Source organism: Heloderma suspectum, chromosome 1, assembly GCF_057233095.1.
Source record: "Heloderma suspectum isolate Gila_16-S chromosome 1, 16-S_ref, whole genome shotgun sequence".
Lineage (NCBI taxonomy): Eukaryota > Metazoa > Chordata > Lepidosauria > Squamata > Helodermatidae > Heloderma > Heloderma suspectum.
This window is the reverse complement of record NC_139458.1, coordinates 322,797,772-322,817,924: the sequence shown is the minus strand read 5'-3', so window position 1 is coordinate 322,817,924 and position 20,153 is coordinate 322,797,772. Positions and strand designations below refer to the sequence as shown.

Below are 20,153 nucleotides of genomic sequence, written 5' to 3'. Positions count from 1 at the left end.
CTGAACTCCTGGCTGATTCTTAAAATTCAGAGACATCATCTTTTGAAAGGCACAGGGCGCTGATGCTAAACCATATGGGACATGTTTAAAATGAAACAAGCCATCATGGGTAATGAATCCAGTGAGGTCTCTACTGTCCTCATGTAATAAGACTTGATGATAAGCACTTTGTAGGTCAAGGGTAGAGAATAATCCAGCTCTCTGCAGTTCAGTAAAGATTTCTTCTATGTGAGGGGGTGGGTGGCTATCAACTACCACGGCCTTCTTTGGCTCCCTCAAGTCCACACAAAGACAGATATTTCCTGCCTTCTTTGTAATCACAACAATTGGGGAAACCCACTCAGAAGAATCAATAGCCTCAATGATGTCATTCTGCACTAATTTTTAAGTTCCTGGGATACAGCATCTCTCACAGCAAATGGTAACAGGCATAGTTTCTGTTGTACCGGCCTCACATTGTGTCTAATTTCAACTTTGTGAATGAAGCCCTTTGCACAGCTTAATTCTCCTTCTGTGCTGTGAGCTATTATAGTCGCAAGCGAAGTATGAACTGTAGTATTGTTGGGTGGTATTGGGGTGATAGGCCCATTAAGTACTTGCATGGGCAGTGTAACAAAAAGGTCTCTGTCCAGGATGGGAGTTCCCTCTGGTACGATGTAGAACTCAGCTGCCACACAATTTGTCTCAAATGCTACTTTTGCTGATACACACCCAAGAACTGAAATTGGGTGTGTATCAGCTTCAGTAACTTATGAGATGCAGTTTAGATGCTGTAAGTGGAGAGCTACTGAGGTACTGTATATAAATAGACTTGGGCAGTATGGAGACTCCAGAGCCTGTATCTAACATCAACTCAATGTCCTGGGACTTCCTTACTATAGGGACACACGCTGTAACAACGCATGTCATTCTATCCAATATAGTAGCTTCAGCAAGGTCTTCCAGACTTAAAGCAGTAACTTCTGGTACAGCAACATCACTTATAGACTGTTGAGACTGGGCACTCCGGCATACCCTAGCAAAATGTCCTTTCCTTTTGCACTGTCTGTACTGAGCCTCCCTTGCAGGGCAGTTATCATAATTTGCTGTATGTTGTGTTGATCCACAACGATAGCATACTGTCTGTGCACATTTTGAGGGCACTTATTTGTACCATCTTTAAACTTGTCCATAGACCTCAGGATTTTTCTTTGAAAGGCTGCACAACCTGTACTGGTTCTATCGTGCCTTAATCCATTAGCTTTGCTTCTGCCACTGCAGTTTCTATCTGGTTGGCGATTGTCATGGCTTTCTGCAAGGTAAGATCAGTTTCTAGCAAGAGGTGTTCCCTGATGTGGGACATCACTGTCTTCTCTACCAACTGATCCTGAATCATTTCCTCTGCCATCTCTCCAAAATTACAAGTAACAACCATTTCCCTCAAAGCAGCAATATATTGATCTGTAGTTTCTCCTTGTTTCTGTCCCCGCTAGTGAAATGTATAGTGTTCTGTCATAATATTAACTTTAGGCACAAAAAAGTTTCTTAAAGCAGCCAAAGCTGTCTCATATTTATCATCCACAACAGGTAAATTATAGAAGATTCTCTGCACTTCTGCTCCCAAGCAATGGATGAGTAACGCATGCTTCCTTGCATCTGGAAGTTCCTTATCATGAATAGCCAGCACAGAGGTCTCAAACATTCTATTTCAAGAATAGAATCACTGGCTCACCCAGGGTTTGGAGGAAAGGTGATGGTGGAGTCAAAGGTAGAAGAGCCATACCACCTTCGTCCCCAAGTTGTTGCATTGCAAGACTCCCAAGACACCAGAGACAGCTACTTGAATGCTTCTTTATTCTAGGCCTTCACTAGGCCTTTTCTCAAAACTGACATTCAAGTCTCCCTCTCCAGTCCTCCTGACTCCTCCCTTTCACTTCCTCTTCCTCCCCACTTCTTTCCATGCCTCTACTATAACTCCCAACATGCAATTCACCTACCACAATACCACACCAGTAGACAGCTGTCAGTTCACAGTGAGAATGCTGCCTTGTATATTATCCTTATTTTTGTTGTTAGAGAAATTGCCTGGGAAATAAACATGTCAGGTTTGCAAAAAACCTAACAGCATTTTAGCCCTGCAATCCAAACTGGAAATACAGATATTTTTTTCAAAAGAAGAGATAAGCTTATCTCTCTTCCCCACTGAAATAAGTGGAACTTTAAAAGTGATTTGCAGTAGTAGTAGTAGTATTTCATAGCATTGTGGTAGTATTTCATAGCATTGTGCAGTGCAATCCTCAGCTGTTTACTCACTAATAAAACCCACTGAGTTCAGTGGGACTTACTCCCTAGTAAGCATGCTTAGGACTGAAACCCAAATTTGCAGAGTGTTATGTAACCATGGGTTTGTCCTTACAATAATACTGCTAGGTAGGTCATTGTAATTCCAATTTTATACATGGGAGAACTGAGTTTGATAAGTAGTGACTTGCTCAAAGCCGCCCAATAAGTTTCTGGCAGAGTGTGACTTGAATCCTGGTGCCAGAGTTAAGTTCTTCTCTCCATGTCCTGTATGAAACACCTGCTTTAGGGCACAATCCTATCAAGATAGGTGGCCGCCTCTGACCTCAGAGGCGACTGCCTATCCAAAGCAAGGCAGGAGAGGCACCGGGGGGGATTGTTCCCTCCGTACCTCTCCTGCCCTGCTATTTTTTGCTAGACAGCCATTTTCAGCTGTCTAGCCGCAGGGGGCCGACCAGGAGAGGAAGCTGCCGTACGACACCTTGGATGTGTTGTACGCGCAGCTCCACTCTCCCCACCCTGGAACGCCCCCCCGGAATGCCACTTTTCAGTTGCTCCACTCTGCTCTTCCAAGGGTGGAGGACAGGGCTTCTCTGTGCTGCCTCCAAGGCAGCGCGGACGTGGGGGAAGGTCAGTTTTCCGGGAACCGACTTCAGAGCGCTGGGTCCAAGGTCGGTTCCTGGAAATGAGCATATCCTATGGCCCTCTAGACAGCATCTAGTGGCCATAGGATTGCTCCCTTACTGACCTTGGAAATATTATTATGAAAGATTGAAACAAACCACAAAGTATCTCTGAAGGGCTGCCTCCTGATTTCAAGCAACAAATGTGTTTCTTTTTCCCTGCCCTGTTAGGTGCCTGCAAATATCGCCCAAAATACATATATTAGTTTATATATTTGTCAGTGGTTACTTCATTCCCCCACCATCCTACTTAGAATTGCTCTGCCCATTGGTTAAGTCAAGGCATGAGTAACTTGCTTCACTGATTTCAAAAGAACCTAAGTTCAACTAACTTTGTCTAGATCCAACCCATAGTGTGGTAATATACATAAATGTAACAATTACATTTCACTCAAATAATAGGTAATATGCTTAGGCATAGTAATTAGGCTCCGAAATGTGGAGCTTTTGTGTTAGATTTCAACTCTCCCTTCTCCTATTCTGCTGGCAAACAGGAACAAATATTCTTCGAAACGGAGAATGAACGCTTTGCTCATATTCCTAGAGCCATGTTTGCTCTTTTTTTGACACCCTTTCACTGATTCGTTTTTTAAAAAATTCATTAATCATCTGACTTTTAATTGATTTAATCAAATAATGGCTATATATTATGTAGATTTGCATATCACAAGAACTTCACAATAGGTGCATTTGGTAGGATATTGAATTAAATGTGAGATAAGCCATAGTTTAATAAGCCAAAACTCTCTACTTGTTATTAAGAGAAAGGGGGATCTCTCCCTATTATAGTAACACAGCAGGGACAAAATGTTATTTAAATAATAAAGAAAAATGCCCTTCAGACTCAGTGCCAAACTAAAGGAGACACTGTGTCAGGGTGGAAACTGAGCCCATAGAGCCCCAGAGCAGTTCTGATTCTGAGGAAGAACAGCAATCCGTGGGAGAGGCGCTTGGTCATCCCTTACAGGCACAGCAGCTGGCAGAGATTCCTCCTGCCAGCATTCCTGGGATAGATAGTGACCCTGGCAGTGAGATTGCGCTGGAGGGGGGCTTGCTGGACGCTCGGTGCAGACGCAGGGAGCGACGACAGATGGAAGGCGCCGAAAGGAGGCGCTCCGCTCATTTGGCGCTAAAACAACAGTCGCATCCTGAGGACCCAAGGGAAAGGGAGGATCTCTCCATAGCCCATAAGTTTAGAGTCTTCCTGCACTTCTCCTTCAAACGGGGACCAACTGCCTTACCTGGAGCTTAGGCTACTCTGCTATCTATCCTCAGTGCAGTTCCTTGCTTAGTCGCTAGTTATTAGTTTCTATAAGAGTCATAAAGTAATAAAGTAATAAAGCCTTGGAAAGAATCCTCGTCGTCTGTGTCCTGAGTTGGCTATTGGAGCGGACTGCAAGAGACAGCTAGGGCGCTCCTGACAGTTCCTTGCTTAGTTGCTAGTGATTAGTATCTGTAAGAGTCATTAAGTAATAAAGGAATAAAGCCTTGGAAAGAATCCTCATCATCTGTGTCTTGAGTTGGCTATTGGAGGGGACTGTAAGAGGCAGCTAGGGCGCTCCTGACACACTGGTAGATTTATGGAGCTTGGAGAGCTCACGTTTTTACAAAGACTTAAAGGGAGCCATATTGGAAGGGGAGGGCTAAATCAGATCAGGTTGATGGTATATGGTAGGAATTAAAAACTTTCCATGATCTAAATTTCTTCCTTAATTTTGCCCTATGGGCAAATGGTACCTTTGGGAACAAATAGCAGCAAGAGTGGTGATTTTCTGGAGCAAACTGGTGCAGGGCCCATGCCTCCAGATATGGAAGCCCATGAAGGAGAGAACCAGCGGGAGGGGGGCAGAGGGGAGGAACAATTTGGATGGCAGGGAAAGTATTCAGTACCCTTTCCCCCTCCACTACACTGCTCAAAATTGCAGCCTACTGAAGTTGCTTTTTATTTAAAAAAAAAAAGAAAAAAGATCAGGGTTTCATTGCACACATTGGGTTGCCATGAGTGGAATCCAGCTCTTGGGACAGTCCCACTGGAGGAAGGTGGGGGCACAATTGTCACGAATGTCCCCTTCCCTTTACAGCTCTCTGTACCTCCTGGAAAGCTGCTCTGGAAGTTTGTGAGAGCCTCTGGAACAGTGTGAAAGGTGGCCTGGGGGCTGTGCAGATTCAAAAGAAAATCTATTGTAATGGGGCGATTCCAGAGTGGCAGCTTCAAGCACCCCATGTTCATTTCTCTTTCACTTTAAGCTAAAGGTAAAATCGCAATTGACTTTCCACACTTTGTGGGGTATAGCATGTTTTTGAGTGGTATATCCCATTAGGTTCTGTCTCTACCAGTGGGCATGACAGCCCTGTGGGCAGGGTAGGAATAATTCACCTGACCATAACATTTAAACAGCGCGGGGCTTTCCATTTGATGTGATTACTTTAACAACTTTTCAAATGCAAGTGAAAAGTGTTTTAATGCCAATTAAAAGAACAGTGCAGGGGGATCACCCTGCTAAAAAGACACCAACTGGAAAGGCAGCAAGGTGTGTGTGTGTGTGTGTGTGTGTGTGTAATTTTATTATTTATTTATTTATTTATTCAATTTATACTTTGCCTATATACAGATACTCTAGGTGGTATACAAAGTAAAAAACAATTTAACAAAAAAGCCAATAATAAAAACAACACAGCATAAAAACAGTATATAAAAGTCAACAACGAAGAATGAGGGTTCTAAAAAAGGAAGGCCTGCTGGCGTAATTCCTGCTTTAATTCTTTAAGTCCTTAATTCCTGCTTAACAACCTTCAATGAGGTCTGCAGGCACATTTCAACTGGCAGGTCATTCCACAACTGAGGGGCAGCAAAGGAAAAGGTCCTCTTGCGTGTGGCTGCCAATCTCACATTAGGCAGGCACAGCAGATATATTTGCATTAGAACACTTTCATTTAAATCCTATTGCATTTCATTTAAACTCTACTGCAGAAATCTTTTCATTAAAAAAAAACAGGTGGAAAAGTGTTTCAGTGCAAATTAAAGGAGTGCTTAAAAAAAAAGCACACTGATAAAATGGCATTGATTTGAAATGTAATAATGAAGGTGATCGGCTCAGCATCAGATAGCTCATTGCACATGTCAGAACCACAAGTCTTCAAAATGATGGAGAAGTAGTGTGAAGAGGAGCTACACCTCTAGCAACTCCACTACCGTTCTGTTCTTTCTCCCACAAGAGTGGCATTTTCTGAGATTTCAAAAGAGACAGAAGAAGGATAGAAAAAATACAGGAGAGTCCTTTTCAATAACTATTGATTGTCCCTCTGTGTGGGAGCCATGCTTGACAACATCCAAACAACAAATTGTAGGTTGGACCCATGTATGGCCGTCCTGGTTGTTAAAAATCAGGTTAGAAGAACAGAATCCTTTGCTGGCTGTGGTCATTTGTACATTTCTTAAAAAGGACAAAATGTTGGATGGGATGTGTGCTCCATGATTAAACACACACTCAAATCTTGAAGCTGATTCAATTACTGCTCCCTTTCAAAGTTTTAATTTTCTGGTTGCTGTGCATCTTCAGGCAGGGATGAATACTATCTGATGGTATCCGTAGGGATGCTCTTGTAATGATGCTGCAATTTGAGGGGTGAGGTGGGGTATGTACTGAATCAACATCTGCCTGCTTAGCTTTAAAAGGCTTTCCAAGACTGGCAACGCTAACTCCAGGTTGTTGTGTTGAATTTTACATTTTAGAATTACATTAAAAGATGTATAAGACAAATTGCTTAGAACATTTATAAGCTATATATGGGAGAAAATCAGGTACATATGGTATCAAATGCTTTGCAGCAGGGGAAAGTGCACAGGAGAATCTGTGGCCCCAGATGTTGGACTCCAATCTCCATCATCCCTGACCATTTTTCATGCTGGCTTGGGCTGACAGGAGCTGGAGTCCAACAACATCTGGATGCCCAAAAGTTCCTCACATCTGCTTTAGATTTTTAATGACACTCTTTCATGAGCACATACTGCAACTTTCCAAATCGCACCCATTCATGTATACTGCAGCCTTGAAAGAGAGAATAAACATCCGTCAGATCCAGTGGAGGGCGGTGGTTCCGATTTCAGTGGGGCTGTGTACCCATTCTGGGTTTCCATCAGAACCAGCCAGAACTCTAAAGGCGCTATCCAAGGTGCTGAACCCTACCCCCCAAATAGGTCCAGCACCTCGCATAGCGGCTTGAGAGCTCTGACTGAAACCCAGAATGGAATCACAACCCCGCCGAACTCGGGGCCACGAGCCTCCGCTGGTCAGACGCTACCCTGAAAGCCTTCGTGGTGTTGTTCTGGAATCACACAGCAAGCAGGAGCGACCCTAATGTTATCTGATGTACCTGCTGGACTTCTGCTATTCTGCCAGGCGTTCCAAAGGGGAGGCCTTTTTTTTCCATACCTTCTCTCTGAGAAAAAATCAAAGTAGACCTCTCCCCCTGCTCCCATGGCTGGCAGACGCCGCCGCCGCCGCCGCTTCGCTCTCCGAGAACCTCCCCAGGCAGTCCCCAGCTCCCTTCTCCTCTCTTCTCGACGGCTGGCTGGCTGGCTCTGGCCGCCGCCCGCCGTCCCCTTCGCCCCGCGGGCTTTTCCAAGCGAGGCGTCCCGCTCGCGTGTGGTGAGATTTGCATAAAGAGCTCCACTTCCTGGTACAGGCCGAGCCTGCTCAGTGCCTTACCTAGCAGGGGAACGGAGAAGAGGCGGCCCCCAAAGCGGAGTGACCGCTCCGGGAGCGAAGGGCAGGGCAGACGAGAACAGCCCGGCTGGGTTTCTCGGCCTCCCTGGTCATTCTGTGGGGGGTCTTTGGTAAGCTCCGCGGTGCCCTTCCGCCCTGCTCCCCCTAACCCTGTTCCCGACTTACTGTTGACCCACTTTCTCGTGGTTGTTCCGCCTCTTTCTGCCTGGGTGTTTCCTTTGTGGATTGCGAATTCTCTCGGGTAGCAAAATGGTTGCGTTTAAGAGCTTGGCCACCGCTTCGCATGCAGTTATATCAGATTATTAGTGGGAAGGCCAGATATTTTGGAAATGTACGACGTGTGATTCTGTTATCCAGTATATCTGCGTTATTGTCAGAAACATGCCAATAAGAGGCCTAGCTCCAGCGGATCCTTACCTGTCGTAGATCACAAGACCTTGGCTGGGGCTTCTGTGCTTCTCCTTCTATCTGATACCAGCCTTCCCCAACCTGGCACCCTATGAATGCTGGGAATTGTAGTCCAACACATCTGGAGGGCACCAATCACATTAACGCTACAGTCCTATACCCACTTACCTGGGAGTAGACATGTATAGGGATTGCACTGCCAGTGTGTTTACTCAAATGTACAGCTGTCTTCACAGATGTGGCTAGTGTCAAACGCTTCCTCTCTCACTCACACACACATTTTGCTGTGTGTGGATGTGCATACAGCAACATATGGATGCTGATGTTGCCTTGAATTACTACCACTCAAAAGAGATATTGAAATCATAGTATCTTCCTGAAAGTTTAGTGACATTGCTGCAATCAACAATGAAAATACAATACTTGAGGATTATTAGAAAAGCTAAATAGGTAGATACTGCTTTTATGGATCAATGAAGTGTGCAAGCTTTTGAGTTACACAGAATTCTTAGTCAGGTGAAATTAAAAAGGAAGTTAAGGCTAAGTATGTTAACTGGAAAGTAAATCCCACTGAATAGCTTTGGGCCAGGTTGTCTTAAGAACCCATATAAACCTGCTGAAGTCTTAAGATCAGCCTTGGAAGCCCTGCTGCCTGGCCTGTCTCTACTGGATATTTGATTGGTTGGTATCAGGGGCAGGCCTTTCTCAGTGGTGGTGCCCTAGTTGTGGAATTTTCTGCCCAGGGAGATCTGGCATGCTTCCTTTCTCACTGACTTTATATGGATTCTGAAAACTTTTTTATTCCATTGGGCACTGTTTGATTTCTACTATTTTAACAAAAAATGTTTTATCATAATTTTAGTGCTGCATTACATTTTTACCTTAATATTTTAGTCTGATTTTACTATTTCATATATTTATTTTTTGTAATCAAAGATGCTTTAATATTTTGGAACTTGAAATAAGTAAATAAACTCCATGGGAGTCATTTTCTAGTAATATTAAGTTTAAAAAAACATTTCTGATGAAAATATATAAAAGCAACTGTAATTTTCACAGTTTGGGTGTATCCTAGCTATGGGCCTCTCTCTTAGTAGTATTAAATGGCCTGAAACTGAAGGCCTTTGAAGCTGGAATTTACCTAGTACACCATTCTTCACTGCATGTTCTTTCTCTCTGCTGTCAAAAAAGGTTTAATCAAAAGCAGGCTAGTTTAGTCAGATTTGTTCTTTGGAGATCTCATATGCTGACAGAAGGCTTTAAATGGGGAAACTATACAGATTTCAAAAGGGCTAAGAACGACTGTATTAAGAAATATAACAGTTGGGTTTGAGCAGAAGGGTTAGATGTGAGCTTTCTTGAATCCTGAACTTACTTGGTTGTGAATTTGAACTGTTGGTATGGCCCCATCCAGGATAAATTAGCCAAACAGAGCATCCGCATCTTTTTCTATTCATCCTCTCCTGTAAAAGGCTGACTGGGTGCTGTTCATTATCCATTAACACAATCATGTAGTTATGAATGTTTCTGTGCGTCGTGGTTTTAGCGGAGAAGAAACTGGTCCTTCCCCCACATCTAGTGCTTCATCTTCCTTCAGCTACATTGACAGGCCAAATGGAAGTCGTGAGTCAACATCTGGGCCTTTTGCAAGTTAGATTTGGAAGTGCCTGCTGTTCACAAGAGACTGAGTTTCCTGCCAAATAGCTCACTGAAGACCGCCAAGATTATTTGCAGAAGGAATCTGTGTTGTGCAACTTTGTACTTCAGACAAGGGAAGGGCAAAGAAGCAGAAGGGTTCTTAAATAATAGGACATAATTTTGTTTTCTTGTTCAAACTTTACAGATTTTACAACTGAGAAGGGTACTCAAATATGTAAATACTAACAGTAATGTTTAAGGTTACATTTCAGTAGAAGCCATTGCTCTGGAACCTGAGTACTCTGTAAATCAGATACCTGTGCAGTCTGTAAATCATGGACTACAACTCCCAGCAGTCTTGACCATTGGCTATATTAGCTGGGGATGATGTGAATTAAAGTATAAAACATCTGGAGGGTACCAGGTTGGGGAAGGCTGCTGTAAATGAATGCTAACTGTTATATATATATACTACATTCATTTTTGTTGAATTCTGCAAAGGTTGAAGAATTGGAAGCTGGCTCAGGGAAAAGAAAGCAGAGAATGGAGTAAGGAGAAACGTATTCTTTCTGTATCTTTTTTTCAGTACTGAAACCGTCTGGGCAAGGATGAGGTTCCACTGGATATTTTAAGAGGTGGAACATGCAGAGGGGGTGTGATAGTCTTCTGACCCAGTCAGCATATTTCCTGTGATACTTCATTTAGGAGTGAATTTTCATCACTTCTGTATAAGTTCCTCCAGAGACAAATACATTACTACACTTGAAATCTGCTGGACTTTGGACAGTTCTCAGTGCAAAAACTGAAGAAATTAAATAGGGTTAGTTTCAGTTGATACTGAACTTTTCCCTGTATAAAATTGCAGGATGAGTGAGGCTTGAAGGAACACATCAAATCAGTGCTACTGGAACATATTCTTCTTCCAAACTTGGCAAGAAAATTAACCATGAAGAACATGCGCTTCCTCAAATTAAAAGCATATATTTTTGGACCAGAGAGCTGCACAGGTCAGAATGGAGAAACACTCACTCATCAGGAGCTTAAGTGCATTTTTCCCTCCATGGCAACTGTAGCTTTGGGAGAGAGAATGATTTGGCCTGGAGCTACAGTGCAAAGGCAAAGTGTTAGACCCCTCCCCTTCCTGTACAACGGTCCAAGCCACATCAGGCCCTGCCCCACAGCTGCTTTTTCTAGAAAGCAACAGAAGCTGGATGCTCCAAACATGGAACTTTTATGGCATGTCTAGTTCAGCCCTCAAGAGATATAACTTTATGGGTTTACTTTCTCAGTTGGAGAGATGCACACTTGAACTGAAAGTCACTGATTTTTAGATAGTGATGGGCAGTGAAACTTGTGGTATTTTAACCATACACCAGAACCAGCTCTATTATAAGGCCACACAAGCAATTAAGGGACAGCATCATATTCACGCAAGTACATGGGCAAGAATCCCTTAGAAGAAATGGAGTAGCACTCATAGTCAACAAAAGGGTGGGAAAAGCAGTACTGGGGTACAATCTTAAAAATGATAGAATGATCTCAGTACGAATCCAAGGCAAACCATTCAACATCACAGTAATTCAAGTCTATGCCCCAACCACTGAGGCCGAAGAAGCTGAGGTTGATCGGTTCTATGAAGACCTACAACACCTTCTAGAACTAACACCAAAAAAAGATGACCTTTTCATCATAGGGGATTGGAATGCTAAAGTAGGAAGTCAAGAAATCACCAGGATAACAGGCAAGCGTGGCCTTGGTGTACAAAATGAAGCAGGACAAAGGCTAATAGAGTTTTGCCAAGGGAACACGCTGATCATAGCAAACACTCTTTTCCGACAGCACAAGAGGCAACTCTACACATGGACATCACCAGATGGTCAATATCGAAATCAGATGGATTATGTCCTTTGCAGCCAAAGATGGAGAAGCTCTATACAGTCAGTCAGTCAAAACAAGACCTGGAGCTGACTGTGGCTCAGATCACGAGCTGCTTCTTCCAAAATTTCGGCTTAAATTGAAGAACGTAGGGAAAACCACTAAACCATTCAGGTATGACCTAAATCATATCCCTTATGAATATACAGTGGAGGTGATTAATAGATTTAAGGGATTAAACCTGATAGACAGAGTGCCTGAGGAACTATGGATGGAGGTCCATAACATTGTTCAGGAGGCAGCAACTCAATCCATCCCAAAGAAAAAGAAAAGCAAGACAGCAAAGTGGCTGTCTGATGAGGCTTTACAAGTAGCTGAGGAAAGAAGGGAAGCAAAAAGCAAGGGAGAAAGGGGAAGAGATATCCAACTGAATGCAGAGTTCCAGAGAATAGCAAGGAGAGACAAGAAGGCCTTCTTAAATGAACAATGCAAAGAAATGGAGGAAAACAACAGAATGGGAAAGACTAGAGATCTCTTCAAGAAAATCAGAGATCTCAAGGGAACGTTTTATGCAAAGACGGGCATGATAAAGGACAAAGAAGGCAGGGACCTAACAGAAGCAGATGAGATTCAGAAGAGGTGGCAAGAATACACAGAAGAACTATGCAGGAAAGATCTGAATGTCCCTGATAGCCATGATAGTGCGGTCACTGAACTTGAGCCGGACATCCTCGAGAGTGAAGTCAAGCGGGCCTTAGGAAGCATTAGTAACAACAAAGCTAGCGGAGATGACAGTATTCCAGCCGAGCTATTTAAAATCCTAAAAGATGATGCTGTTAAAGTGCTGCACTCAATATGCCAACAAATTTGGAACACTCAGCAGTGGCCACAAGACTGGAAAAGGTCAGTTTACATTCCAATTCCAAAGAAGGGCAACGCCAAAGAGTGTTCAAACTACTGCACAATTGCGCTCATTTCACATGCCAGCAAGGTGATGCTCAAAATCCTACAAGCTAGGCTTCAGCAGTATGCGAACCGAGAACTACCGGAAGTACAAGCTGGGTTTCGAAGAGGCAGAGGAACTAGATCGCCAACATTCGCTGCATCATGGAGAAAGCAAGAGAATTCCAGAAAAACGTCTATTTCTGCTTCATTGACTACGCTAAAGCCTTTGATTGTGTGGATCACAACAAACTGTGGCAAATTCTTAAAGTGATGGGAGTACCAGACCACCTTACCTGTCTCCTGAGAAACCTGTACGAGGGTCAAGAAGCAACAGTAAGAACCAGAGATGGAACAACCGATTGGTTCAAAATTGGGAAAGGAGTACGACAAGGCTGCATATTGTCACCCTGCTTATTTAACTTATATGCAGAGTACATCATGAGAAATGCCGGGTTGGATGAATCAGAGATCGGAATTAAGATTGCCGGGAGAATTATCAACAACCTCCGATATGCAGACGATACCACCCTAATGGCAGAAAGCGAAGAGGATCTCAAGAGCCTCTTGTTGAGGGTGAAAGAGGAGAGTGCAAAAGCTGGTTTGAAACTCAACATTAAAAAAACTAAGATCATGGCATCTGGCCCTATCACTTCCTGGCATATAGAAGGGGAAGAAATGGAAGCAGTGACAGATTTTACTTTCTTGGGCTCCAAGATCACCGCAGACGGTGACTGTAGCCATGAAATTAAAAGACGCTTGCTCCTTGGGAGGAAAGCTATGGCCAACCTAGACAGCATAGTAAGAAGCAGAGACATCACCTTGCCGACAAAGGTCCGTCTAATTAAAGCTATGGTTTTCCCAGTAGTAATGTATGGCTGTGAGAGCTGGACTATAAGGAAGGCTGAGCGCCGAAGAATTGATGCTTTCGAACTGTGGTGCTGGAGAAGACTCTTACGAGTCCCCTGGACTGCAAGGAGGTCAAATCAGTCCATCCTAAAGGAAATCAACCCTGACTGCTCATTGGAAGGACAGATAATGAAGCTGAAGCTCCAATATTTTGGCCACCTAATGCGAAGAGAAAACTCCCTGGAAAAGACCCTGATGCTGGGAAAGACTGAAGGCCAAAGGAGAAGGGGACGGCAGAGGATGAGATGGCTAGATAGCATCACGGATGCAATGAATATGAACTTGAGCACGCTCCGGGAGAGAGCGCAGGACAGGAAGGCCTGGCGTGCTATGGTCCATGGGGTCATGAAGAGTCGGAAACGACTGAACAACAACAACAACATCTGCCTTTTCAGTTGCCTGGAGTCATATAAGAGCTACAACAGTTCCTCCTTCCTGACTGCCAATCAAGACAAGAGTCCAAAATGGTGGTTAGTCAGGGAAGATATTTTTTATGACTTTTTTTAAATGCAAATAGCATCGTAATGGCAGAAGATCAGCTATTTGTAAGCTGTAAGATCACCTTACAAATACAGCTATTTGTAAAATTAAGAGAGCTCCACTCCCAGGTTTCTAGAGTAACTAAATCATTTCCAAAACTCCCCAGCTGCCTATCCTTTCTAGATATTCCCCACTCATTATTTCATCTGCCCTAAAATGCCCCCCCACCTACTTTTTGTACCTTGTCAACACCATCTACCACAAACCCCTTTTCTTACACTTCCCTTCTCATCTTCAAATCTCTCTCCCACACTAAATTCCATACATTTCCCAGTTCTCTATCTACCACCAATCCCCCATTTTCCTATACTTCTTTTCTATTACAATCCCTCCCCACCCACAACTGGAGAGGATGATGGGTGGATATTCTGCCCTAACTTAAACTCGGTTCTTCTTTATGTGTATTAACTTGGTTCTGGAGTATAGCATCATAAAGGAGAGTGCCAAACTAATAATATTTTTTAAAGGATGAAGCAGGGGATTTTTTTATTACTTGTGTAGTGATTCCCTTAAAAAAAAAAAGCCTTCTGTTTTGGAGGATGTAAAAGCCAGAATGGAACAGGCCAGAACTGCAATTGTATAAATAAAATTGTTGTCAAACAGCAGTGGGATGTGTTGAAGACACTCAAGAAAAATATTTCAGAAATGAGACCCTTGCATTATGAACATTTTATTAACTCCTTGCCAGCCAGAACGTATTTTTAAGAAAAATGCCAAAAACGTCACATTCCTGTAGCCATTCAAGGAAGTAAACAGTTCAGCAAAAAACCCAGTCTTGAATGGGTTGTTCTGAAGACTTCCCGTGCAGTCTTTTTTGTGGGGTTGGGGGACAGGGGAATCTGAGATTAATAGTCCAGTCCTATGCAAGGTCAGAAGTAAGGCCCACTGTGTTCAGTGGGACTTACTCTCAAGTAAACATGTTGATAAACCGGCAAGATGATTCAGTGAAACAAAGTTCAGGACAAAGTTGTGAGGGTGGGTACAATTCTATGAAACTGTTTAACCTCAAATTGCTTTGTCAGCTTCATGAATTTTTGGTGGAGTTACTGTTTCTCTGCAGGCCTACTCTAAAAGATCCCTAAACTGACATGCCACATAGGACTAGATGGACAATCATTTGGTGAACCCCAAAAAGACAAATCATCCAAAGACAAATCATAGCCCGGAATGCACTGTTCTAATGCATCCAACACAACTAACTGCGAAGTCACAGAAGATTAGTTGGGGAAAATAGTGAGCCATGAAGCCTCTGAAGAATCCATATCCATATTCCTGATCCAGGCAGTTGATGAATTAGTGAAAAAACCCCAAAACATACATTGGGTTGCCTCAGAACTAGGTATTCTGGGCTATTCTCCCACAGAGCTGTTTTTTGTCTAGCTAGAACGAGCACTGGAAAGTGGAATCTTTAAAAGCTTTGTGTGGCACTGCATCATTTCCATGTAGGCCAGGAGTGGACAATTTCAGTGGGTCCGGGAGCCATTTTCACACCCCTGGAACCCACAGCAGGTCACACCCCACTGCTACCAAGTTGCTCCCAAAATTCGGTGGTGGCAAAACTACTTTTTAAAACAAGATGCACACCTTGTTTTAAAGGATAATCACACTCCCAGGAGCCCTGGAGGAGCCTGAATTTGCATTAAAGCATGTGCACGCCTGTTTAAAAGTGAAAAGGCAGCTTTTTTTGCTGCTGAGCTGCAGCTATTTGACAGTAGTGACTTGAGGGGTGGCAGGGGCCATAAAAATGGACAGGAGGCGCATGCAACCAGGTGGCGCATGAGGCCTACCACTGGTCTAGGTCTTTGTGGTGTGTGAATTTGGTTGGTTTGGATGCCTTGATATCTACTATTTTGATTTTGTTGTCGTTGGTTAGTCCATGGGAAATGGTTAATAAAATGTTCATAATATAAGGGCTTATTTTAAAATATTTAAAATATTGTTCACAAGTGCCTCTAATGCATCCCACTCATATAACAATTTTATTTATAACGTGGCAGTTCTGACCTGTTCTGTTCCAGCTTTATTTAGGGAATTGCTTGTTTTTATCTCTTTGTTGATTATGGATTCCCTGGTGTCTGTATAGTCAATATGTTAGGGAGTATCAATATTTTGAGAACAAACACAGTAAAGATTAGATAATGCCATGTGTTTCTGATGGCATGATCGTCTGTATGTATGGCAGGATAGATGTTAATTATTCTTAATCATGAGTAAAGGGCTGTGATGATTGTAATGTGTGAAAGGATAATGGGGGGAGATTAAAATGCAATTTAGGGAACCAATCCTATGGTCCCTAGGAGGATGCCCCAGGGTTCCTAAGATATGGCAAACCTCCCTCTTTGTGGCAGTAAGGGAAGTTCACCTGCAGAGGTCCTCCCTGGATGACAGTGGAGCTTTCTGCTGCTGTAGCTGCCCTGCGGATGGTAAGGGCAAATAGGGTGTGTTCCATGGGCATGGCAGGAGAGGACTGAGGGAGGCTTTGTATCTGCCAAATCTAACACCCCCTGATTCCCTCAAAAAGTCTCCAGAACAGGTGGAAAGCTACACCAGCCCTGAAGATGGCATAGTGAATTTCCCTCCCGTTGGAATAAGAAAAATAACCCAAAATGGGGGAAAGTGGTGAAGGGAAAGCTCCTCCTCCTTTTACTTTAGTTGGCACAGTAGGAGTTTGGGTTTGGTGGTTCTTCTACCAAGGATTTTCCCTCACCCATCCCCAGAAGATTGCTCTGTTAATGTGTGAGCTTTGCAACGTTCATCTGCTTCTCCCTGATTTCTTTGTACTGTCCAGCATATGACAAATGGGGCGGGGGGGGGGGGGGAGAAATTTCACTTGACTTAAGTTGACCAAATATCTGAGTCAGCCCTGCACACATCCCCTTGCACAATCTTGTGTCTTTTGCTTCCTGGACTTCCATGTACTATACAAGCCGCCCATCTAAGGTGAAACAAAGGAAGGCAAATAAACACACAAAAAACACGTCTCTAATATTTTAGGAGCCCTTTCCCTCCCTTTCAACACATTTCAGCATCCAGTAGAACTAATCCCATAAATAAGACAGGAGTAAAGAGGCTGTTATCCTTGTCTGCAATCTCATTTTAAATATTTTCAATCTTTCAGGTGAATACACCCTATAGCTTTTTTTATTTTATATGTTTGTATGCAATATTTGTGGCAAAAGTTGCTTTGCCAGAGTTGCAAACATTCTAGTTAACTGTGCTTGCAAACCCTCATATGTTGGCCACGATCCAAGGCACAGTTACAAGCCCATATGGGGCTTAAGCATGCCTAACACTGTGCTTGATTGTGTCATTGTCTGTCTGTCTGTCTGTCTGTCTGTCTGTCTCTCTCTCTCTCTCTCACACACACACACACACACACACACACACACACTTCCTTTTGTGAAAGGGCTCCCTCTGGATCTAAGTAAATATTGCACACAAATATGCATAATAAAGCCCAACAGCTCTCCTTTTTTTAAAGAGAAAGCTGCTTCAGGAGGGGAGTGGTGTAGAGTGGACAAGCGGTGGGTGGAGAGGATGCTTAACCCTTTCCCCATCTGTCACCTGCCAAGATTTGGGGAGGGGACATAGCTCAGGGGTTGAGCCCCTGCTTTGCATGCAGATGGTCCCAGGTTCGATCCCCGGCATCTCCAGGTAGGGTAGGAAAATCTGCTTCCTGAAACGCCAGAGAGCTTCTGCCAGTCAGTGTTGACAATACTGGACTAGATGAACCAAGGATCTGGCTCCGTATGAGGCAGCTTCCTATGTTGCTTTCTGTCTCCCCTGTAGGGCTCCAAATGCCTGTCTGTGAGGGTAAACCAAATGTATGGAATTTGGGTGCACAGTTTGGAGAGGAGACACAATGAGGCAGAACAGATTAAGCCCCCCAAGAGTCCCCTTGACTCTTTCTCTAAATCATCTCTTCCTGAAGCAGCTTTTCTATTTATTTGTTTAAGGCTGTTGGAGTTTCATTACTACATATGTGAGTAATGTTTAGTTAAGGCCTCAGCGTACAATATTTGGCCATATGGCAGCATTAATTAGTATGAAAAGGGTCAACCAGTTATATCAAGAGCTTTTGCACAGCATACCTAAAATATTTATATATAATTTATTTATTTATTTATTTATTATTAAATTTATTAATCGCCCATCTGGCTGGTCACCCAGCCACTCTGGGCGATGTACAACATACAATAAAAACAGTTTAAAACAATAAAATTCTACAATAAAAACATTTTCTAAAATACACTAACCCACCCCAAATGCCTGCCTGAACAACCACGTTTTTAATGCATGACGGAAGCTCATTAAAGAGGGGGCATGACGGAGTTCCCTAGGGAGGGAGTTCCACAGAGTGGGGGCCACCACAGAAAAGGCCCTCTCCCTCGTCCCCACCAGTCTAGCTGTCCTGGCTGATGGGACAGAGAGAAGGCCATCCGAGGCTGATCTTGTTAAGCGGCCTGTCTGGTGCTGCTGGAGGCGCTCCTTAAGATAGGCTGGGCTGGAACCATATAGGGTTTTAAAGGTCAAAACCAACACCTTGAATTTGGCCTGGAAAACAACTGGTAACCAGTGCAACTCCTTCAGCACTGGAGTGATGTGATCTTGCCGGTGGCTGCCTTTAAACAGGCGAGCCGCCGCGTTCTGTACCAGCTGCAGTTTCCGAACCGTCTTCAAGGGTAACCCCACGTAGAGCGCATTACAGTAGTCTAAACGAGAGGAGACCAGGGCATGTACTACCGATGGGAGCAGATGGTCAGGAAGGAAGGGGCGCAGCCACCGTATCAGATGGAGTTGATACAGCGCTGTCCGGCTCACAGCTGACACCTGAGCCTCCATGGACAGCTGGGAGTCCAAAATGACCCCCAGGCTGCAGACCTGGTCTTTCAAGGGCAGCCGTACCCCATTCAACACCAGGTCAACATCCCCCAGCCTCCTCTTGTCTCCCACCAAAAGTACCTCGGTCTTGTCAGGGTTCAGCTTCAGCCTATTCCTCCCCATCCAGCCACTCACCGTCTCCAGACATTTGGACAGGGATTCTACGGCCAACCTTGGTGAAGATTTAAACGAGAGGTAGAGCTGCGTGTCATCCGCATATTGATGACACTGCACCCCAAACCTCCTGATGATAGCCCCCAGCGGCTTCACATAGATGTTAAATAGCATGGGGGAGAGGATGGAACCCTGTGGCACCCCACAAGTAAGTGGCCACGGGTCCGAAACCTCCTCTCCCAGTGCTACCCTCTGGTACCTGCCGGACAGGAAGGACCGGAACCACCGCAATACAGTGTCTCCAATGCCCAACCCCTCCAGGCGGTCCAGGAGGATACCGTGGTCAACGGTATCGAAAGCCGCTGAGAGGTCGAGGAGAACAAGGAAGGAGCATTCACCCCTATCCAGAGCCCTCCTCATATCATCCAGCAAGGCGACCAAGGCCGTTTCTGTCCCATGCCCAGGCCTGAAGCCCGACTGAAATGGGTCTAGATAATCAGTTTCTTCCAAGTGTGCCTTCAACTGAACCGCCGTATAACACAGTTTTACTGTAACATAATTTCAAGTTTGTTATTCATGGTCACAATTTATGTCCCATGGATTTCTATGGTACAGTTAAGCACATACTGATTCTCTCTCTCTCTCTATCTCTCATTAAAATCAATGGGATTGGAAATGCACAGTGTTGTTGTTTCTTCATCTCCACTGAGTGAAACATACACGTGATGGTGGAATGCACATTTGTACAGTGCTTTCTCAAATTAGTATTCTTCTACAGCTGAAAAACCCAATGCAGTGAAAGATTGTCTGATGCGTTGATTTCTATACCACATCCGGGGATACAGTCAAATAATGAGTGGTGGAATTTTTAAAATTTCGTAAAAAGCATGTTGCTGGGGAAGTAGTTTTATTTTATATAGACAGGAAAAGTTTTATTTTCCTGTCTATATATGAGATATGGCTGTAATTAAAGGTTGTTTAATTTGTTAAATAACTTCTCCTGTGTTCCTCAGTGGTCATCTTTTTGTCTTTGTTTTTTCCACTCAGTTGTCATTTGCAGTTGGTATATATTTCCACGGATTTCCTACAGAATATTGAAATGACTTCCCTGACAGGTTAGTGTTTTTGTACCACCATTCCATAAAGTTATTTATTC

At 43.8% G+C, this 20,153-nt stretch overlaps 1 protein-coding gene and 1 long non-coding RNA gene across 5 annotated transcripts in view; one reads left to right on the top strand and one right to left on the bottom strand.

Moving 5' to 3' along the window:
- LOC146359425 (uncharacterized) overlaps positions 1-8,180 on the bottom strand; it is a 41,771-nt gene extending 33,591 nt beyond the window's left edge. For both annotated transcript variants that reach the window (XR_014786653.1, XR_014786654.1), the window contains exon 1: positions 8,108-8,180. This is a non-coding gene — a long non-coding RNA (uncharacterized LOC146359425). The remainder of the gene's footprint in view (positions 1-8,107) is intronic.
- The window catches only part of TRAF3IP2 (TRAF3 interacting protein 2), a 30,496-nt gene continuing 18,005 nt past the window's right edge, over positions 7,663-20,153 (top strand). For 2 of the 3 annotated variants that reach the window (XM_084827327.1, XM_084827326.1), the window contains exons 1-2: positions 7,663-7,800; positions 20,045-20,112. In XM_084827327.1, coding sequence (XP_084683453.1) covers positions 20,097-20,112 — 16 coding nt within the window. In that variant the 5' untranslated portion in view covers positions 7,663-7,800; positions 20,045-20,096. Of the gene's footprint in view, positions 7,801-10,237; positions 10,285-20,044; positions 20,113-20,153 lie in introns of all 3 variants that reach the window. The other variant, XM_084827325.1, reaches the window with a different exon arrangement.